General features: G+C 36.8%; 2 protein-coding genes across 5 annotated transcripts in view; one reads left to right on the forward strand and one right to left on the reverse strand.

Annotated features, from left to right (window-relative positions):
* The window catches only part of Cht7 (chitinase 7), a 58,512-nt gene extending 49,476 nt beyond the window's left edge, over window positions 1-9,036 (forward strand). The window contains exons 8-16 of the mRNA XM_076306388.1: window positions 362-791; window positions 3,007-3,224; window positions 4,916-5,070; window positions 5,158-5,298; window positions 5,926-6,073; window positions 6,561-6,746; window positions 6,812-6,934; window positions 7,354-7,555; window positions 8,252-9,036. Of these exons, the coding sequence (XP_076162503.1) occupies window positions 362-791; window positions 3,007-3,224; window positions 4,916-5,070; window positions 5,158-5,298; window positions 5,926-6,073; window positions 6,561-6,746; window positions 6,812-6,934; window positions 7,354-7,555; window positions 8,252-8,460 (1,812 nt within the window). The 3' untranslated portion in view covers window positions 8,461-9,036. The remainder of the gene's footprint in view (window positions 1-361; window positions 792-3,006; window positions 3,225-4,915; window positions 5,071-5,157; window positions 5,299-5,925; window positions 6,074-6,560; window positions 6,747-6,811; window positions 6,935-7,353; window positions 7,556-8,251) is intronic.
* LOC143144199 (uncharacterized) lies at window positions 8,950-22,523 on the reverse strand. 4 transcript variants are annotated; one of them, XM_076306359.1, is made up of 10 exons: window positions 22,401-22,523; window positions 20,295-20,478; window positions 18,796-18,943; window positions 17,690-17,800; window positions 16,239-16,985; window positions 14,509-14,657; window positions 12,782-13,564; window positions 11,496-12,250; window positions 10,719-11,235; window positions 8,950-10,399 (listed from the first exon to the last, which is right to left on the reverse strand). In XM_076306359.1, the coding sequence occupies exons 2-10, from the start codon at window positions 20,476-20,478 to the stop codon at window positions 10,077-10,079; spliced, it is 3,717 nt and encodes a 1,238-aa protein (XP_076162474.1). In that variant the 5' UTR covers window positions 22,401-22,523; the 3' UTR covers window positions 8,950-10,076. The 4 variants fall into 4 exon arrangements, with proteins under 4 accessions (XP_076162474.1, XP_076162466.1, XP_076162481.1 ...); XM_076306351.1 differs by having other exon boundaries at window positions 17,690-17,839; XM_076306366.1 differs by lacking the exons at window positions 20,295-20,478; window positions 22,401-22,523 and adding an exon at window positions 19,009-19,098 and having other exon boundaries at window positions 17,690-18,047.
* Between the last annotated feature and the right edge of the window lie 1,235 nt (window positions 22,524-23,758).

Here is a 23,758-nt window from a genome sequence, read left to right on the forward strand (position 1 = left end):
ATTGAAAGTGTTATCAACGAATTGACGAATCTTTCCCAATGAAAATTAATCCAAACTTCGTTTAAATTACTTTCAATCATTATTAGAATTATTCTTCGACAAACTTTCGATAACTTACAAAAACCTTTGATAAACCTTCGATACTATACTCGCGACGATACACTGGAAAATAACAATTCTATAAAATATTTCCTCAAACGAAAATTCGAGCATCCCCGGATAACTGAAACCTTGGTGACTCAATTTCGTTTCATTTATCCGGTTACGTTACTATTGAGACGTCGCGTGTGTAATATTCGCCAAAATAGATTCGAAAATGATCATTCGACAACTGCAATATAAATGTGTGCTCTTGAGAAAGATCTGCGAGATGCTGCACAATGGCGCTGCCTACGTATGGGACGACGAAATGAAAGTGCCGTATTTGGTGCAAAACGAGCAATGGGTCGGTTTCGATGACGAGAAATCCATCCGCATCAAAATGGACTGGTTGAAGAGCAAAGGTTACGGTGGCGCCATGGTGTGGACAGTGGACATGGACGATTTCAACGGTACCGTTTGCGGTGGAAATGTTAGATACCCATTGATAGGGGCGATGAGAGAGGAATTGTTAGGAATTTCGAGAGGCACCAATGCAAAGGACGTCGATTGGAGCTCCGTGGCTACCACCGTTACAGAAGTCATCCAAAAGAAGCCCGACGCATACAAAATATCGGTCTCTGATGTTCTTAGCAAAGCCAAGAAACTTCAGAAACCATCCACGCAGCTCGTCATCAGCCCTCCGAACAACGGTGAGTTTCTTACCAATGATTTTTTAACGGAGTACTCGATTATCTTTATTTCGATGGAACTAAAGAAATAGTAAAATTAACATTTTTGGTGCACGAGAAAAATTGAAGGTCGAAAAATAAACATAAAGTAGTTTGTCACGCAGGAAGATTTTTTAACGGAGTACTTGATTATCTTTATTTCGATGGAACTAAAGAAATAGTAAAATTAACATTTTTGGTACATGAGAAAAATTAAAGGTTGAAAAATAAACATGTAGGTCACGTTGCAGGAAGATTTTTTAGATATTGATTACTTAATTATTACTCTACTTGAGTATTACTCTTTCGATGGAACTAAAGAAGTAGTACAATTAACATTTTCGGTACACGAGAAAAATTAAAGGTCGAAAAATAAACATAAAGTAATTGCTCTCGTTGCAAGAAGATTTTTTAACGGAGTACTTGATTATTACTCTTTCAATGAAACTAAAAAAGTAATAAAATTTACATTTTTGGTACACAAGAGAAATAAAAGGTCGAAAAATAAACACAAAGTAGTTGGTCACGTTGCAGGAAGATTTTTTAACGGAGTACTTGATTATTACTCTTTCGATCCAACTGAAAAAGTAATAAAATTTACATTTTTGGTACACGAGAGAAATAAAAGTTCGGAAAATAAACACAAAGTAGTTGGTCACGTTGCAGGAAGATTTTTTAACGGAGTACTTGATTATTACTCTTTCGATCCAACTGAAAAAGTAATAAAATTAACATTTTCGGTACATAAAACACTCTTGTTATTTTTAGCGGCGCGACTGAACACACGAACGAGTATTTCGTACTTGCATCGAGTCATTTTACGACAGTTTCGTGCGTCACTTGTATTTATGAAACGAACCCGTTATAAAGTTACCCTACTGTAAGGCATAATACAGTTATTTCGCGACACCAGGGAGCATTAATGAAACGCAAACATTTTTTAATATTATTTGTTCAACGATTAAAAGACTTTCCACGTGCAAAAGACTGTTGTAAAATTTATAGCGCGACTTTTTTTTATTAATTATCTTCCTCGATATTTAAGTGGTTAGTCGAGCATAAAAAAGTCTTCGAAGACATTCATTTTTGAGACATTTACGTATTTCAATAGCTGCAAAATTTCTACATAATCCAAGCTCGACTTTATTGAAAAATTCAGGAAATTGACGAAACAAGTGTCTTTCAAACTCTTGTATGCACACTTAGAAATGATCTAAAATGTATCCGAAGCATAATTTCGAATAAAGATCCGTTAAAAAGAAAAAGAAAAATAAAATTGAAATTTATTATTCGAATTCATCGATACATGTTTCTTTTTTTAGAATTTCAATAAATCTAGAATCATATTTATTATTTAAAAAAATACACGTTTGTTACTGAATATATCGCCCCCCTCCATGATTATTAATATCTTTCGATAAAATTTTGACAAGACGTTCACGTAATAACTGTCGATTTCAAATAACTACAGTTACATTAATTGCATGAAACGACTACAATTATAATTAATTGAACAAATAATCACACAACAATTACAATTAATTGAACAAATAATCACACAACAATTATAATTAATCAAACAAATAATCACACAACAGTTATAATTAATCAAATAAATCATCACATAACAATTATAATTAATCAAATAAATCATCACACAGCAATTATAATTAATCAAATAAATAATCACATAACAATTACAATTAATCAAATAAATAATCACACAACAATTACAATTAATCAAATAAATAATCACACAACAATTACAATTAATCAAATAAATAATCACACGACAATTACAATTAATCAAATAAATAATCACAGAACAATTATAATTAATCAAATAAATCATCACACAACAATTACAATTAATCAAACAAATATTCACACGACAATTACAATTAATCAAATAAATAATCACAGAACAATTATAATTAATCAAATAAATCATCACACAACAATTACAATTAATCAAACAAATATTCACACAACAATTACAATTAATTAAATTAAATATTCACTGCACACGATTGCAGTTGAATTTCCTAAGAAGATCAAGGAAAGTCGAATTTTTAAAATGCCGAGGATCGACCACCCCCTTGAATAATATTTCGCGCTCGCGAGTAACGCGAGAACGAATCGCTGGTGGTTACCCGATACTCACATTTGTGTGGGCTTGCCCGTTCCTTGTTCGCAGAAAGAGAAGCCCAATCTATGTGCTATCTAACGAATTGGTCGCACAGAAGGCCAGGAGCCGGAAGATTTATGCCCGAGGACATCGATCCGACGCTCTGCACTCACATAGTCTACGCGTTCGCGACCTTGAAAAATCATTTACTCGTGGAGGAGAGCGACAAAGACGCGGAGATGTACAATCGACTGATTGCACTCCGTGATAAGAATCCGGATATCAAGGTAAAACCTTTCGTAACGTTCTGAAATCATTCGTACACGATTTTCGCGAGATTTCGCGATGCTCGCCTTCGTGCACAAGTCGACCCTCGAAGATTCGAACGAGTCGCGTTCCTTTTTTACAAAGGGAGATTAATCGACGGTCGAACGATTCACCGAGTTGTAACTTCTTACGATTTTCATTTCTCTCGTTTATTATTGACTTCTTTTAACATTGAAACCATCGACTACCAACGTATTGTTGTTTGTATCGGACCAGATACAATTTGTACAATTTGTATATCAGATATTCGTGTTTTTGAAGTTAGATGGGAAAAGGGCAAATTAATTTACGAGTACCGTTAGTTGTCCATTTCGATAATTGTCCATGAATAATGGACATTAATAACACCGTTAATAATCGAGTAATTTTAAAAAGAAGTTCGAAACAAGTCGAATTGACTCCATTGGTAGTTCCAATGACAAACGAAATGCATTTTTTGTATCTACTCGTGATTTGAAGAAAACAAATGACACACGTGTACTCGTACATGGAGAAATAGATACTTGGCGCGAAAAATGGAGAAAAATAATATTTCGTGACGAGTAAATAATTGAAACATAAGCTCCGACTCGTGTTCCTCATTTTTGCAACGAATCGTGCTAACTTCGTACACCGAATTAACCTTATAAGAATGAATGGAAATCGTGGACCGATGTTCTTCACGCGAACTCTCTTCTCGAGTTAAGTTGATGTAGCAACAAATACCCATAATTGTGTTTCAAATGATCGAGGTCCTAAAGAGCGAAACCACCAAAGCGAATGAAATGTGCACTTTATGTCCTGGCGACGAGAATCTCCAAGTACGACTGTTCACGATTCACTGATTTGTGTGATGCTCTGCATGATTCAAAAGTGTAGTCCATAGTAGTGTTCAGAACAAGGATAGAGTAGACTGAGATATAACGATACATTAGATTGTTCGATAAAACTTATCCAACAACCTATCATTATAAGTACTACAACAAAAGTTGACAACGATCGATGCCAACTGCTAAGTACCGACCTCTAGCAACAGTAAAGATGCTTGGAACTTGAGAATCGCGAGGAATGTATACAGAATGTTCCACAACGTGTGGACCTAACTTCAGAGGCAAATTTAGCGCACTATAATAAGAAAAAGAATCGAATTCCTAAACATCTTACAGTGTACGAATTAACTAACCTAACCCTGTCCTCGTCGAAAGTTCGAATTGGCTGAGAAGTACTCCTGAGTACTCTTCTCTTGAGTACTCGGTCGAAGTGCTTCAACGACGAGAAAGAATCGAAGAATATATCGTAAGAATTACTACAGAATAGTATATTAGAATTACTATAGAATGAAAACTACCAAAACAAGCTCACATCGAACACATACGAACACTTCTTTCTTATGTTAGCTTGCCTAAAACTCGCCTCTGAAGTTTTACTCACGTGTTTTGAAACACCTTGTATATTAAAATTATATGAAATTCAGCGAGGTGAGAACAAACTCGATGGAATAAACAGACTTTGGAATAAACTCTGATGACAACCACGCGTAATGCTTTTGAACGATAACTGTTCGAACAACGTTATCGAGTGAGAAGATGGTACTTTCTACACAACTGTAGAAAGTAACTGGACAGCCAACGTATCTCTCTAGATCGATAATAAGGTAAACTTTGCTTCACAGATATTGTTAGCGATTGGTGGTTGGGCTTTCGGGTCCACGCCATTCAAGGAGCTAACCAGCAACACATTCCGCATGAATCAATTCGTGTACGAAGCAATCGACTTCTTGAGAGAGTACAAATTCGATGGTCTGGACGTGGATTGGGAATACCCTCGGTGAGAGTTTAAAAACGATTCGTTGAACATTTTCATTTTGTACGATTGATCTTGCAACGACATTCGTTTGGAAATTGTTCGCACCAGGGGTGGAGATGATCGAGCAGCTTACGTGAATCTCCTCAAGGAGCTCAGACTTGCATTCGAGGGAGAGGCAAAGAGTTCTGGTCAACCGAAATTAATTTTGTCAGCTGCCGTGCCTGCCAGTTTCGAAGCTATTGCTGCGGGGTGAGTTTTACGGGACAATTTACCATCTACAATGGCTCTGGATTAGATAGATAGGTCTCTGGTTGCACGAGATTATTTTTCACTCCGATTGAACGAACTGGAAAGATTTCTACCATCGTTTATATTCCTCCAGCACGAATGATTCGTCGATTCAATTATCTCTTGGGCGAGATAATAAGGAAAAAATATACATGTAGAATTTTTGGACGTTTATAAATTCGTTAGTGGAAAATTAACACTTTTGTATTTTTCGTATTTGTAAATCGTAGAGGAAAGATAGTGACTTTGCTCCTGAAATCTACCAGGTTGTTCGGGAAGTCATTTTGTTTTTTTTGGTGAAAATGAAACATGATTTTTTTAGAGCGTATAAAAATTTTATTCAATTATATATTCTCCATTTTGGAAAACGAAATTACTTCCCGAACAATCCGATACATTACGAAATCTAGATAACGAATAACATTTTAATTGTCGTCAATAGATGAAATTCGACCCCCCTGGATGAACAAAAGTATAGTGGTATATATCATAGTGAGAGCATTCTTTTTCCTTATTTGAGCCATTTTGTCCTACGAGATACGCAAAAAAGATTTATACATAATTTGTGTGTTTGTATACAAACTTTAGATATGATGTGCCCGAAATATCAAAGTACCTAGATTTTATTAACGTGATGACGTACGACTTTCATGGCCAGTGGGAGAGGCAAGTCGGTCACAATAGTCCTCTGTTTCCTTTGGAAAGTGCTACTAGTTATCAGAAAAAATTGACCGTCGTAAGTATAAAATTATAGAAAAATTTACTTTCTTTCGCTCCCGAGCTAAAAGTTCATTACTCAGGTATCCTCTGTACAACACGAGGGACACGTTTCACTATACAATAAAACAATTTAATCAATTTCTTCCAAACACATACATACCTGTATCGATGTGTTCGCACAAGCTGGAATATCCGTGTGTTGGTGTTTGTGGACACCATGTTGTACCAGGATTGTGTTATTTATTGTACACGTATAATAAAGTATATATATTAGATTGTTTTGAAAGTCATTTCGTCTTTTTTGGTAAAAATGAAACACGATTTTTTTAGAGTGTACAAACATTTTATTAAATTATATATTCTCCATTTTGGAAAACGAAATGACTTACCGAACAATCCAATAGATAATATTGTAACCGTGTATTCTAGTGTAGTTCAAGATCTAACTGTGATCTAATTTTTAACAATTTTCTTACATAAGTGTCTCGTGTTTTACATCGTAGGACTACAGTGCGAGGGAATGGGTGAAGCAAGGTGCTCCAAAGGAAAAGTTGATGATCGGTATGCCAACTTATGGCAGGTCCTTTACACTGGTGGACAAGGATAAGTTCGATATTGGAGCACCAGCTTCTGGAGGAGGCACAGCTGGAAACTTCACCAGCGAATCTGGATTCCTCTCTTACTACGAGGTACCAGGAATCACTTGTTCCTTATCGGACATAACACACTCGATGCAACGCTATTCATTGTTTAGGTTTGCGGCTTCCTGAACGAAGATAACACTACGTTAGTCTGGGACAGCGAGCAGCAAGTACCATTTGCGTACAGAGATAATCAATGGGTTGGATTCGATGATGAAAGAAGCCTTATAAATAAGGTAAAGAGACTACGTTAAATTCTGCTTAGCAGAAATGTTTCTTAAATATGTATATAATGTGCTCAGTTGTGGTAAAATGATGTTAAGTAGAGTGGGTATTTTTCATAGGCAGAAGAAGGGTTAAAAATTTTGTTCGATGTTTGGCACGTTGTTTATCGATTTAAATTAAAAATACCGTGTTTGAAACAATGTTTTCTTTCTGTATTCAATGTTTCTAAGAAAATATAAAAAAATAGAAAATACAGTGACCGAAGAATTAATTGTCTATAAGAATTCTTCCTACATTCTTTTTTCTCTATCGTGAATATAAATCGTTGTAGAGCTAATCGAAACACATTCTTTTCAAAATACAAACTTTTTTCATTTATGTATAATTACGTGGATGTACAATCGTGTCATCTTTTGTGTTCTTGTATTAGATGCAATGGCTAAAGGAGGAGGGTTTTGGGGGCATAATGATATGGTCGGTGGACATGGATGACTTCAAAGGAATCTGCGGTGGTGGTAAATATCCACTGATCAAAGCAATGAAGAAAGAATTCCAGGACTACAAAGTAAAACTAGAATACGACGGTCCATACGAGAGCAATTCGAGAAATGGAAAATACACCACCAAAGATCGTAAGTACCTATACCACGATCGCTACTCTACACCTACAATTATGAGTTTTATTTTGTAATAGTATATCTACTGTCCGCGAGAAGAAGGCAGACGAGTGTTTATACCCCCACTCCAGTTACAGTCCATTGGCTCTAGCGTCACAGGCATTGCTTGCTATTGGCTGCGCTGACGATCTTTCACCGTCTTCGGCCAATAGCGATGTCTGTGACGCTAGGGGAGCTCCTGCACTGTAACTGAAGTGGGGATGTAAACACTCGTTTGTCTTCTTCTGTCTGAAGATACTCATTCGAAGAAAAAATTTTGTTTTCGTATTCGTATCAACCCTTTGAACGCTATGAATACACATATGCATGGTCTGGTCTATGAACGTACATATGTTCGAAAATAATTTCCTTGCATTATTCAATTTGATATAAAAGAATACCAATATGTATGGTCTGGTCTATGGACGCACATATGTTCGAAAATAATTTCCTTGCATTATTTAATTTTGTATAAAAGAACAACAACGATAACTTGTACGTGCATTAAATCGACAAAGTTTCTTGTAGCAAACAAATATTCCATCCCTAGCGTTCGCAAACGCTGGACACGCGCCATGTTTGTTTTTACCGGGAGTATTCAACACTAAAAGAATCAATTCGTAGTTACCGTGGACTCGATAAAGACACAATTAATTCTTTTAATTCTTGCAGCGAACGAAGTGAGTTGCGACGAGGAAGATAACCATATATCCTATCATCCGGATAAAAACGACTGCACGATGTATTACATGTGCGAGGGCGAGAGGAAGCACCATATGCCTTGCCCGGTAAATTTGGTTTTCAATCCAAACGAAAACGTGTGCGACTGGCCCGAGAACGTCGAGGGCTGTTTGCAGCACACGCAAGCGCCGCCAGTGTAAAGAAGAACGAAAGAAAAGGGACAAGAATAATTATATTTATGAGTATTTCTATGCGGCTCGTGGCTGTAACACAAAACGCGAAATTATACGCGACGTAGAAATATTACGTGTATTCACGATTCGTCGGATGGATTGGCAATCTATCGATGACGCGTTTCCGGGAAATTATCTACACCCGAGTTTCACTTCCCCTTTCCTTTTTCTCTTCTTCCTTTTTTCTTTGTTTCTTTCATTTGTCCCTCTTTACCGTTTGGTTCTCTTACTCTCCGTGTTGTGTGGCGAGACGTCTCTCCGCTCTTCTTTGTCATTTGTATAAAACGCACACTAACTACCATGACAAATTTTTTTTGTAAATAAAAGAAATTCTTCGAAGTAAAGGAAACCATGAAATTCTTATCTCGTCGACGAAGAACGCATCGAAACTGTTGTCCCGTTTGTAAAATCGGCAGCGCGACAGCGAAGGGAAGTAAATTATGCATAGCGTTAACTAGTTCTTCTTTTTATTTTGTAACTTTACATAAAAAATCACGATTTATTGTTCGTACTTCTTTGTATTATATTAATATTTGGTCTAAGCTCGTCCTTGTTTCTTTTTCTTACCAAGTCCGACAAGAACAGTGATTTCGAGTAATGTTACAGTGTCTAATATGATCGTTTTAGTCGTTCGTAGTTACGTTTATAGTCTTAAGGGAATGCATTACTCTACGTTAAGTATGTATATACATATGTATATTCGTTAATTCGTGAATCGCACGATACTCGTGAATAATGTCCGCCTTTTTTTGATTTTTCTTTATTCTCTTTTTTTCCGGTAATTTTCTTTCCCTTCGGTAATTTTAATGTTCTTGGTTCGTACGCTTGCAAACGAGTTACAGAACTCCACGTTTGATTGCTTCTTTCATCGTTATCAGATGGAAAACTTTTTTGTAAAAACGGCTCGTAAAACGCGTATATAACAAATTATTTGAACATTTCAGTCGGTATGGTAGCTTGTTCGATATTTGCGATGATATATCGCGATGTCGAAACGTAATGAAAATTATTCACAAATGAAAATAAAGACCGTGAGGAAACACCCTAGACATCGTTTGTACCGAAGCGAAACGTAACGGTGGTAAGTAAACAAAAATTGAGTGATGGTAGACTGGAGTCGATGGTGCGAAATTTTACAAAAATATCGTTAAACTTTGGCAGGATCGATTTACAGAAATGTTTCTATTCTATTCTTTCCTTAAATGCAATGAGATGCGTTGAGAGCAGCGTAACCATGACAAATAAGCTGCATTTTACGTGTAAGGCAACTGAGCGGGTCGACCGTACTATGCAGCAGAGCGGGACAAGTAACGGGTGCTACTGACGCCATCTGTCGCGTTCGTGTCGCGTCAGTAGTCAAGAAGTACGATACAGTAAGTACACCTGTTACTTCTTCCGCTACGACGCACGGTGCGAGGCAGTAAAGGTCGCTTTCTCCAACTCGTCACAGATTGGGATTGGGCTTATTTTTCTGGCTACACTGGTCGTGAGATCGTTACGATCCCTTTGAAAACTGCGGAACATTCGTCAAGATCAAAAATGTCTCGATAGTCGTGATGGCCGATACGACGAACGAACGGAACTCAGTTGACTATTATTGTTAAAAGAATAATGTGTACTATAGCCAACCAAGTGGTGGCGAGTTTCTCGTAGTTGCCGGAGCTCAACGCGGAAGCTTGACAGGCAGTGTGTGGAGTTCCCAGAGTCAACAGAACCTTGTCCGACGAATACGATGGCGTGGTCTCGGTGCAAACGGCTCTACCAGCGATCATTCTCAATTGCCTGGCATCCGACTGAGTAGCTGTGTGAATGTGTCGAGACTCCCGTAGCCATCTTCGTAACCACAGACTGAGCCAAGCGATTTCGCAATCGCATTCGAGAGGATTTCCCGATACTTGTAACCCACCTAGAGAATAAAGATTCGGTCATATGTTTTCGATTTCGTGCAATTGAATTTCTCAGTTGCTTTCGTATAATTACTATTAAGGAAACTTCACTTTCCTAAAAGGAATCAAAGGGACAACCGATCGTGAAGCAGATGCACTATGCATCGATAACTGAGAAAAGGTAGTGATGTTTTTCCAAGAATTAATATTTTTAATGTAGGATAAATTGTTCGATGAATTTTTTACTTTAGGATTAACGATTGACGGGTGTAGGTAACACTGTGCTATCGTTGTTTTCGTTAGAGTATCTACGTTATCGATAAGGTAGAGTTTACCTACCAGCGACCATGTTGGTCCCAACGCTTTCCCAGGAAAGGTTCCCATAGATTACCGAGGGACTGAGTTCGTTTATGTGATTATTCCTTAAGTCCAGAGTAAGTTGCGAGAGTGTTTTCGTTAAAGAAAGGAATATGTCCGGTTGTAGTCTTCGAACTCGTGTATCCTTGATTCGCAGGATCAGTTCACTACCTTCAATGGTTGAGAACGCTTCCGAAGAAATCACTTCCAGGTCGTTCCCAGAGATGGTCAATTCCCTGAGCTGTTTCGTGAACGCGTTCTGTATTTGATGCTTCAACAAGTGCTCCGTAACTTGTATGTCCACGGTTCTGAGCGGTAGCCCGGTTAGCAGGTAACGAAGGTGAAAGCCATCCGCTTCCGGCCATGTTTGAATTCGAAGGTGCTTCAGGTATTTTAAGACACGGAGGCAATCCTTGTCCACTGACCTCGTTCTATTCAGATTCTTCAACTTCAGTACCTCTAGCCTCGGGTAACCCATAAAGCTCTCCTTCGTCAGTTCCTAAACCAAACCATCGCTTCGTAGCTTGTTCTCAACGAAATCGTATCCATCTTTTCAATTTTTATAAAAATGATAACAAACGCAATCTTTACAACTACTTCTAGGTAAGAATAGTACACATTAGATCATTTTCAGAGCGCGATGTTCTACGAGATATTCTAAAATTAACGTTTCAAAATTTCGTTACGCGCGAATGTTCATAGAAACGATCAAGACTATGAAACTATGAAATAAAATCAAATTGATTCCCTGTGGCTCACCTCTATCGGGTTACCAGAAACATCGAGTTCCCTCAACAGATTCAACTTGACGTTCGGCATAGCGGTTAGCGAGTTGTTCACCAGCAGAAGAACCTTCAGATTCTTCAGGTATTGGAACTGTTTGTCAGACGTCGAGTCTATACTGTTGTAAGACAAATCCAGGATGTTTAGATTGGTCAGGGGCAGAAGAGGAACGTCTCTGAGGCCGCAATTGGTCAGAAACAGTTGCTTCAGGCCAGGTAGATAATGGAAGAGCTCCTTGAAATTCGCTTGGAGAACGTTCTGGGACACGTTCAGTCTCAAAAGCTTTCCCAACGATACGAACGAATTGTCGGGCAAAATCGTCAGTCGGTTGTGAGCCAGGTTCAGAGAAACCAGCTGCGAAGTTGGAAACGCGGTAGAATCGATGTGATCGACGAAATTGTCCGCCAGATCGAGATCCCTCAAGGTGTAACCGACTTCTAGGAAGGACGGTGACGGGATCACGGTGAACTTGTTGCGACTCAGGTCGAGTATCTCCAGTTTCGTTCCCTCGAAAACGTCTTTGGGCAAGGATCGTATCTTGTTGTTCGACAGATTCAAGATACGCAGATTCTTCAAGTTACGGAACTGCTCGGTGGACAATTGACTGAGCTGATTACCGCTCAGGTCTAGCTGTTGCAACAACTCCAAACCGTGGAACGACTGTTTCCTCAAGCTCTCTATCTTGTTGTCCTGTAGGTTCAGAGTCTCCAAGTGGCTCAGCTCAAATGTACCTGGAACATTGCAACGACTGGAAAACGATTTTCGTTAGGGAACAGCGGTAACGGAAGAGTTTTGGATAGCAACGATTCGAATGATTAAACGATTAATTATTATAGCGTCCAGAAGCTCGATATTTATCAAACGTGACGGTTCCTTTCTCGTTTATCTTCGTTTCCATATTTAATAATCTACCTTTACCGATGTTACTTCGGATTGCGCGTCTTTTATCGTGTTGCTCGGAAAGTGATTTCCTTTTCCAAAATGGAGAATACATAATTGAATAAAACGTTTACACGCTCTAAAAAAATCGTGTTTCATTTTCACCAAAACAAACGAAATGACTTTCCCAACAACCTAATATAATCGAACAAAGAAAATTTAAACTTCATTCCGTCAGTCGAATAATATTAATTAATCAATGTCTTGCGTTTCATTGGAGAAACATTTACCCGGAAAATGTTACGTTCGACAAAGATCCAGCTACCACAAGCTACCAAGAGAAGATTTCACAATTTTCGGAAAATTTTACAGTTTTCCTCTACCTGGTTCGAGGACAACGATGAAATTGCTTCGTAGATCCAAGCTTCTCAGATCCGGGGTGTTGTAAAACGTATCGGCGGGCAGCTGACTGATATTGTTGAAGCTTAGATCTAAACTGGTCAAATAGTTTATCGAGCCACCGGAGTTTATCATCGAGATCGCGTTATAGGATACGTTCAATGCGAAACCTGGTTCACCGATCTCTGGGATTGCGTACAGATTCAAAACGGTTAGCTTGTTGAACTCCAGGTGAAGAAAACGCAAACTGGGTAGTCCGTAGAAGGCGTTCTTCTCCATTCGGAAGATTCTGTTGTAAGCTAACGACAATGTCACCAATTGGGGACAACCAACAATAGATTCGGAGCTGAGAACCGTTATCCGATTCCCGGTTAGATCCAACGATCTCAGCTTGGTCAAATTGTGGAAGCTGAACTCCGGGATAGCCTCCAGGAAGTTGTAGCCAAGCTTGACGTCGTTCAGCTCCGGATGAACGCTCGATAGGAATATACGATCCGGTAGATAGTGCAATCGATTCGACTCCAGATTGATGTAACGTAACCTTTGGAACGAGTAGAACGCGGTCGACTCGATGGTTTGAAAGTTATTGTTATCCAACACCAACCAGCGGAGATTCGATAGAGGTCTGAGGGCTTTTTGCGGGAAGACGTCAGTGGTGAACGCGAAACTCAACTCGAGGATATCGAGGCTCGTCTCGATACCGATGAAACAATCGTCATCGAGTTCCGTCAGGTGGTTGAAGGACAAGCTGAGCTCCTTCAGTCTGCCTGAAATCGTTGTTTCGAAATTAAACGTTGCTACGAAACAGAGAGGAGATCGTAATACGTATCTGGGGAAGGTTAATCGTTGTGCTTGAAAGTATTGGGTTGTTTGGAAAGTCATTTCGTTTTCCAAAATGGAGAATGTGTAATTTAATAAAATGTTTATATACTTTAGGAAAATTGTGTTTCAATTACATCAAAAGAAACGAAATGACTTTTCGAACAACCTAATATGAGTTAACGGTGAGAACCACTGTTCTTGAATTACACGTGCTTCGTGATAAATATTTTAATGATACCGTGGAACCTTTAGAGCAGCGAGTAATATTATCGTTAAAAATTAGAAGAAGGCTCGGAGACCTCGAGGAAAGAACAATTAATTGAATCTTTAGAAATGTAGATATTATATATATATATTTACTTACAGAGGATTTTAATTAACATTGTAATGCCAGTTACATCAGCAAACGCGTCTAACTTTCTAAAAACAGTGATCACCGGAAATAATCACGATACCGAGTTCGTAACCAAGGTCACCTTTGCAATTTACTTCAAAACAAATATTAATTTTGTTTCGCGGTGTTTGCAATCGAAATTTACCAATTCGATACAAAATTTTACGAATTTTATTTTATTGGGTGGATCAGAAAGTCGTTTCGATTTCCAAAATGGAGAATATGTAATTTAATAAAATGTTTATACACTAAAAAAATCGTGTTTCATTTTCACCAAAAAAAAAAACGAAATGACTTTCCGAACAACCTAATAGTTCGTTTTTAGTACAATGTATTATATATCGTCGAACGGTTAAAGTCTCGAAAAGTGTAAAAAAGAAATTTTCAATTTTGTCGATACAGCATCGCGGGCGTCGTGCTCTTGAGATTGACCATTTCCGGGACAAAATACTGAACAATGAAATTGCGAGGGAAAAATGTTCAATTCGTACTTACCGGCTCCCTTGAAGGTCTCCCCGTTCAATTTCGTCAACTCGTTGTTCCTGAGCAGCAGAATTTCAAGGTCCTCCGCCCACTCGAAATCGCCCGGTTGAACATGGGAGATTTTATTATAACCGAGATTCAGGTGCAATAGCCTCTGGCACCTATTTCGAAAAGCATCAGACGAATTACCATTGAGTAATCGTTTTACAGATAGAATGAGCACACATAGAGACGATTGTTATTAAACTAAATGTCAACTGTTCGGTCAAGGACATCTCTTCGAGAGCTAAGACTACCTTGTTTCGCTTCATTTCTTTCAGTGTCATCCACATTTGAGAAAAATATAAGGTGTTCTCTAGTCCAGTGTAGGTTCGTTCCATTTTATTTCAATGGAGAGGGGAGGAGATTTTCCAAAGACCCCTTAAAAATTGAGGGGGGAGTCGTGTAGGATTCCAGATGCTCCAAACAGGGTGAAAAGCCTATACACTAAAATTCCCATAGTATTCTACTTCTGGAGCTTATTTGAAGAATAGACGAATACTACAAGAACTAATAAGCGGGTTTACCCCACGAAGTCCTTGACCGAATCGTTTAATAGATTCTTAGATCAATTATAAATATCAAAAAGTCGCGAATAGTATATATAAATAAGAAGTATAAATGTATACAGTAAAGGGTTTTTCGTAGAAGCGACTTTCTATCGTTTTTCCTCCACTAAAAGTTTGATTGGGGTGACTTATTCGTGCATAAATAAAGTGTGGATATTTCTTAGTCACGTCGTGTAAATCTTCTTCACACCAGCATCGTGCAACGGAAAATCTCTTATACGAGAAAACTCTAATTCCCACTTTTAAGCGACAAAATCAGAACCATCGGTATGTTTGAAAGCGGGGTAGGTAGTGATTTTGATCTCAAGCCGAGGCCTGAGGAAAACGAACAAGATGGACCGAAAATGAACGAGATACAACAATAACAAGCAAGTCTCTCATTACACGATCTCGTTCGAACTATTTTTAATAATTAGAAATTCTTCTCTTTTAATACGATCGCAAATGATCTGATTAAAAATGTATGATTGTTAATTTCCACGGACGCAATTCGTTCTCGCGATGAGGATCGATTTAACAGTGTAAAGATTGTCACTTGAAAGCGGGAATCACTGTATAAATTGAAGCAAAGAAATTTATCGTAGTAAAGCCGCACTATTTTTAATAATTAGAAATTCTTCTCTTTTAATACTATCGCAAATGATCTGATTGAAAATATATAATTATCAATTTCCACGGACAAAATTCGTTCTCGCGACAAGCATCGATTTAACAGTGTAAAGATTGTCACTTGAAAGCGGAAATCACTGTATAAATTGAAGCAAAGAAATATACCGTAGTAAAGCCGCACTATTTTTAATAATTAGAAATTCTTCTCTTTTAATACGATCGCAAACCGTCGATATATAATTGTAAAAATATATAAAAATATATAATTGTCAATTTTTATGGACAAAATATACAATTATATTATATAATATATAATTGTCAATTTTTATGGACAAAATATATAATTATATTATATAATATATAATTGTCAATTTTTATGGACAAAATATATAATTATATTATATAATATATAATTGTCAATTTTTATGGACGAAATTTATTCTCGCAACAAGGATTAATTTAACGGTGTAAAGATTGTCACTTGAAAGCGGGAATCACTGTATAGATTGAAAGAAAGAAATATACCGTAATAAAGTAGCAACAGGAACCGCGTCCAAGCTGTTGGTAGCGAGCGAGAGGGCCCTCAAATTTTCCGCAAACTCTTGAAACGCTTCACCGGAAATATTCCTTATATCGTTATTGGCGAGATAAAGGTACGACAACTTTCTTAAGCGAGTAACAGCACGAGGAACACTCGGTAGATCGTTGTTCTCCAGATTCAGGTAGATCAAGCTGTCTTCGAGCCCGCGAAAAGCATCCTCGTCGATGTCCTTGATCGAATTCGAAGACAAATGGATCCTTTTGATGTCCAGATGGTCGAATGTCCCCGCGGGCAGAAAGGTCAGCTTGTTACTGTCCATGTTGAAGTCCTCGATCTTCAAGTTGCCCTTGGTCAAATTGGGCGCGCGAATCCACTCGATGCAATTCTCACTGACATCGACCAGCTCCAGGTTCGAACTTTGAAAATCGGGCAACTCGAGATACTTCAAGTCGTTCCCGTTTAAATACAACCACGTGAGCCCTTTCAATGTTTTCAACGACGACGGGAAGTACTTGAACAAATTGCTGTTCAGATTGAGCGTGTGCATATTCGGTGGTAAACTGTCCTCCGATAGTTCCTCGATGTTGTTGTTGTCGAGGTTAAGCAACAACAGGGACTCGAACGTGGAGAAAATTTTTGGCACGTCGATGATCGAATTGTCCCCGAAGAACGCGTACGTCAGCGCGTCTTTCGCGTGGCCCCAATCACCGTCCAACGAGGTTAAATGATTGCTGAAAATGGATATATTTGTACATCATCTATCGTGACGATCGTCTATCGTTGAAAATTTCACGAGCAGCTTTGCATTCCATTCGTTAAATCGTTATTAAGACGTTGCTTTCGACAGTGTATTTAAAAAGAACCGTTCAATCTTTAAAAAAAAATACAAAACGAATCCTTCCATTTCGATCTTGAAAAATGATTTCGAAAAGAGATAAATATCGTATTTCGTTCGATGTTAAAAATTTCTTAAATTAACCCAAAAAAAAAAGGGGAAATGTTACACTGCCAAGTACTGTCCGTCCGCGAGAAAAAGGCTTACAAGTGTCTACATCCCCACTCTGGTCTACTAGCTCTCCCACTACTGCACGCAGCGATGCTATTGGCCGAGAACAGTGACGTCCAATCTCTATGCAGTCTCTATACAGTACTGTCCGTTCGCTAGAGGAAAACTAATGCATCTTCATTTACTCTGATAGAGCATAAACTAGAGTGAAGATGGAAACACTCGTTAGCATTCTTCTCGCTGACAGACAGTACATTTTCGCATATACTGGTATACATTGTTGCAACTAATAGTATTTTTTTGCAATAAACTTGTATACACAGCGTGGCTAGGTACAAAATGAGAACGGAATCATTTCACACAATGACACTGTAGCAGTCAGCCAGTGTTAAAAGAACACTTGGTCGTTGATTGGTGCTGTGCATTTACCTGTGCATATTCAGCCAATTTAATTGTCTCAGGTCACGAAAGGCCTTGAAAGGTACGTCCTCCAGGGCATTGTAACTCAGATCCAATGAACGCAATTTGTCCGCAATACCTCTAATAACAGAGCCGGTGGAGGTGTGAGTTTCTTTTAATCTTTGAAAAGAAAGAAACATAAATCTTTCTACAGACACAATCAATGAGCTAGATTAAGCATCAACAAATGCGAAGAAGTAACCTGAAGGTTAATTACTAACGCAAAATAAAATGTTTGCAAGCGATTAGTACGTCCACGTCGTTTAAGATCGTCTCGATGCCATTGAACGGTCGTTGATTATCCGATACGTAATTCGCATAAACGTATCTACGAAGAAAAATTGAGCAGAGAAAATTAATTACGCGAAACGAAAATTATTCAGAGTAAACTACGTATTATTAAAGTTAGAGAATAACTACCAGGAAAGAAATAGTTCAATTTGAACTCGATTTAAGTTCACGCAAACGTAAATCTATATATGGCTTTGATCGAGGACGATCAGTATTTTTAACCTTTCCAAAACAATTTAAGGATGATAATAATGTCTTTATTACACCAAGTCAGACACCAGTCAGACGAGAGAAATAAAAGATAGAGAAACATATCGGATTAACAGTAGTGGACGAGATTCAACGATATAAATTACTCTGGGGGTATTTTAATTATTTTTATTCTTTTCTAATAGGTTTCAATTATTTTCATTCTTTTCTAATAGGTTTCAATTATTTTAATTCTTTTCTAATAGGTTTCAATTATTTTAATTCTTTTCTAATAGGTTTCAATTATTTTAATTCTTTTCTAATAGGTTTCAATTGTTTTAATTCTTATTAATATTTTCAATTATTTTCAAAAGTTTTGAACTTTTAAACGTTCAATCTTAAAAAAAAAAAACAAAATGAATCCTTCCATTTCGATCTCAAATGTCAAAAATTTCTTAAATGAACCGAAAAAAAGAAGGGGAAATGTTACGCGCTGGAAAATATTATTCACAATTCGCGTACCTTCTCACCTGGTGAACGAAACAAAGCGATGTCAACATCGATAGCATGCAACTTCAAAGATTATTCTGACTTACGAAAAGGACTTATCGCCAATGTTGGATAATCGATTGCTCACCAATCCCAAAGCTTCGACGCCGACCGAACTTGTCAGTGCGTCGTTATCCAGCGTTTGCAAGCCAGAATCAAGTACGTCCAGTTGACCCACATAACTCACCAAGACATCTGTAACAAAAAAAAGTGTACTGCATAAGTGTTCTGAAAATTTCAACTGTTTCTTTCACACTTACAACGAATCAAATTAAACCACACGAGTCCATCACAGCCAACAGCTCGTAATGTTTCTCAGAATTTTTGTACTCTTTTGCAACTAATTTCGCCCTGACTCTCTAAAAATTGTCCAGTATCATTTAAGACAAATTCGAAGATTAGATACAAAGTAAAATAGAAGAGAAAGAAGAATTCTTAAATGCACCTTGTCTCTTAATTATTTCTCTTGTTTTATTCGCTTATATATCGTGTGTCTGTATCTTCACATTTTGCGTAATAAGAACGTTGAATAAAATAAAAATGAACGAAACGTATTGCGATTCAACGAGCTGAAACAGATCCATTTAACGAAATCAAGGTAACCTTAATTTTTTATCGAGAAATAAATGAAAAATAACTATAACATATGAAGCGCAAGTAGTCCCATTTAAAAAAAAAAAACTCAAGGTGACCTTAATTGCTTATTGAGAAATATGGGTTCAGGCAATTTTTGTTGTTGCAATTTGTTGTTTCTCAGACACACAGTGTGCGAAACATTTATTCTCGATGTATCGTAGGTAGCTCGATCGATGACTATTATAGAACCTCTGTACAGATTCTAATTTTATATAGAAAATAAATAAAGTTAGATATTGAATTTTTTGTTATATTTGACTCTAAATATAAATTAATATTATTTCAGGAAATCATCGACAATCAAATATTCTTATAGGCTACACTCTTCGACGGATCAAACGAAACGAATTAATTAACTAATTCATGAAAACCTTTTGATTCGACCAGGACAAATTACAAATTTTGTCATATTTATTGCACGTGAATTTAAAACAAATCCTTGGATTTCAATCTCTGTATACAGAATGTAGAATTGTGATAATATTTTATACGACTATATCGATTCGTTCACAAACTTATCAAACGCTTTCAAAATCTTTATTGAAAGTGTCATTTCATCTTGTTAATTTATTCATACATTGATGTTTATATAAATACATTTTATGTCCATTTTATTTTTTTAAGCATATTGATTGTGCTGGCAATGCTGTCATTAACATTACACATCTTTTGTATTTGAAGAGTCTCTATACCATTAGTAAAATTATTATTATTATTATTATTATTATTATTATTATTATTATTATTAATATTATTATTATTATATTCATAAAAGAAAAACAAGAGCGTGTAATCATAAACGACAAAGATATTAATTTCTATATATATATAATTCACAAAATATGCAAAAGAGGATCTGGTTTTCCATCCATTATTTAAAACATCGTGATGGTAATTTTAATATACATACCGGGAAATCTGGCAAAAGGTGTTCCCGAACACTTGATATCCATCTTCGTAAAATCCTGATCGTCCTGAACCCAACACATGCACATCGTGTTGAATGTGCATGGTGGGTCGTAGCACTCAATCACACCCGACGTGCAAAAAACGAAAAAGATCTTGATGCAAATGCATTTCAGTTTGTTCGACATCTGCATTAAATAAACAAACTGCGTAAAGTAAATACATTTATCTGCAATATCTGATCGTTTAAGATTAGATCGAAATACAAATATATAGTTTTATCGATATGAAATTTCGAAAGAATTTTGAATCAATACGATTAAATTCACTAATTTCATCTTGTGTACGTTATTTTATTCTTTACGATTATTTCGAGTAATTAAGAAGGATATGGAGGATATTTATAAAATGTTTATCAAATCGATACCGGTACATTTTACGAATAATATTAACGAAACAAAATTGCTCTCGTTTAAAATTCTAGATTAGGGGAAATAATCGAAATGAAAGATGATAAACTTCAAAATATTATCTCATTGATTCTCGAATGGATTGAAAAATATTTTACGAATTCCGTGTGTGTAACAATACTCTACAATGCAAATCTTATCACATCAAAATTGATTTTTAATAAACGATCTCTCCCTTAGAATAAAAATTTCTAATCGAAAAAATCGAAAAAGTTCTGGTTGGGTACACGTGTGTCACGTGTGCTTTTAATAAATGAAAAATTTCTTATTTGTGAAACAAATGATCAAAATACTTTTGAGCGATAGTGTACTTTAATTCAGATCCAAATCTGCGTTTCAATTATTCGAATATAATTTTTATTCCAGTCAATAGGAAATTTATAAGATTTTTCCAGTCAATAGGAAAAATCAATAATTTCCATTCTTTCGTTGTATTCTGCGTCCTTTTGTCTCCCATTCGATCAAAAACGTTTAACATACGCAACGTGATGCAAATAATCGAACGAAATTGAACCAATGTGATGCTTAACAAACGAAAAATACGAACGAACAATCGACAATTCACGATTTGCTTCACAATTCTATTCAATCCTAATACAATACAACGTAACGTGAATTCGTGTAATTCTATTAATAAAAAAAAAAACCATTGACAAAAATTCAGTTTATCTTTAATTTTGTTTCTTTAACAATTGTTGACGATTCGATGCATTTCGTTTCCAAAATAATACTATCTTCTTTGAATTTCGACCTGCTAAGTATCTTAATGTCGCAAAACGTTAAATTATTAGATTTCTCGTTATATAAGTTTACAATGTAGGTTAATAATAAAAAGCAGAACTGGTTTTTCTATTTAAAAAAAAGTGAAGGTGACCGTGAAATCTCCCTGAAAAGTCGATTTCTAAAAAGAGTCCCTTTCTACAATCACCTCGATCCCTCGAAACTGGACCAATCCATGAAATTCATATTTCGAAGTAACAATCGTTCGAAATAACAAATTAAGTAAAATAATATTTTAAGTGACACTGTACTAATCCTTCGTTGACATTTGATCAAATTTAACGTCACTCTTTGCACTCGAACCAGTATAGATCAAGTATTCCAACATTTGACACAAAAGTGTCACGCTTGAATATTATATTTTAAGAACAACAATAGCGTCGGCAAAGACAATGGACGATTTTAAGTGTCAAATACCATATACCTAACACTCTCGAAACCAGTGTGCACGACCGATACAAACACAGTACACCGTGTGGAGGGAGGTCACAACTGTACAAGGGTTTTCACCCGTCGAAAGCATTGACTTGTTGTTATTTGTTAAAAAAAAAAGAAAACTTTCACGTGAACTCGATGTCAATAACCTTACATGCCTCGTAACGTTTCGTACAAACTGTCCAACCCTCTCGTGAAATTTTCCATCAATTCTTTTTGTCCTTCGAATATCTTACACGATGCAAATTACGAGAAATACGAGAAACGTAAAGAAATTTGTATCGAAATTGTTTCTAAGTAAGAACCTTCGATATAGAAACAAACCGGGAGTACTGAACAAGCTACACACGCGTGTTTATCGGAAATTGAACAACGAATATGACAGAAAAATATCCGATCGAGGTGGATAAGGGCAAAAGTCAAACCTTTCCGGAAACCGATAACGCTCGTTCGAATCAGCGGTCAAACCGATTCCATTATGCGACTGGCCGTTTAAAAACCGGTCTCGATGTTCGATGAACTTTCATATTTCACTTGCCACATTGGAACTGTCCGAAGTACTACGAAACGCGAACTCGGGGGAAGAGCTACTGGATGCGCGTAGGTGCGGAGCGGGAAGTGGCGAAAGCGCATGTTCCTTCGGCCCTACGGATCGAACCAGACGCAAAACAAACCTAAAGTCGCGTTCAGGCTGCTGCAACAGCAGCGAGAACGCGCGCTCGAGGAATCGCGTAATTCTTAACTGGGTACGCGATAACCAAGAACGAGATTTCTCGCGAAAGATGAGAATTGAAGTTACTTAAACCGCGTTGAAGAAATAAAAAAATGGTCGATGAATTAAATAGGGGATGAATAAAAAATATTGTACCGTAATCTAAAAATATCGGTGAATGTGTACAAAGAGTAGATATATTTTATTTTTGTATCCGAAGATCGTTAATAATTTGAAATTCATCTTTAATTGAAAATAATGCGTTGCACGAATATTCTGTCCGAAGTTCTAATATTGTATCTTCATTATTTAAGTAGAATCTTTTAAGAGAATTTTGAAAAGTGATATAAACAAACAATTTTTTTTTAAACTTTTTGCTTTTATATGTGACTATCAGCCTCCAATGAGTTTTGTTAACATACGCACGAATATTCTGTCTAAAGTTCTATTATACCGAATCTTCATTATTTAAGTAGAATCTTTTAAGAGAATTTTTAACGATATCGATCATTTTGTGTTTAAGAGAAAATAACGTAGATAATGATAACAGAAGTTCAGAAGTGATATAAACAAACTATTTGTTTCAAAACTTTTCGCTTTTATATGTGACTACCAGCTTCCAATGAATTTTGTTAACATACTCACGATAAGTGCGCAAGGATATTCTGACTGGAGTTATGGCGGGTCCCATACGTTCAGGGGCCATATCCTCGCTCGCATTCGGAACAGATATACACACATCCTTTTCGCGCTTTGGGAAATGACCCCCGAACGAATAGAACCTGCCATAACTCCAGACGTGATTACGTCCAGAGGAGATTGCTCGAGCGTGTACCACACATGGAATTGCATTCCTTTTATGATTCAATCATCCGATCCCTTTTTCAAATGCAACAACCCCTCGATAAAACGCACACATTTGAGTCTACGCGAACCGTTTCAACCTCGTTTTAAGTTTGCAATAAGATTGAAAAGAGTGATCTAAATATTGTCTATTCTTTTTTTATAAACGGTCGGGGAAATTGTTCCAAGATAAGAAGAGTAAAAGAGCGAGATAAACAATTTTACGTT

Source organism: Ptiloglossa arizonensis, chromosome 1, assembly GCF_051014685.1.
Source record: "Ptiloglossa arizonensis isolate GNS036 chromosome 1, iyPtiAriz1_principal, whole genome shotgun sequence".
NCBI classification, from domain to species: Eukaryota; Metazoa; Arthropoda; class Insecta; order Hymenoptera; family Colletidae; genus Ptiloglossa; species Ptiloglossa arizonensis.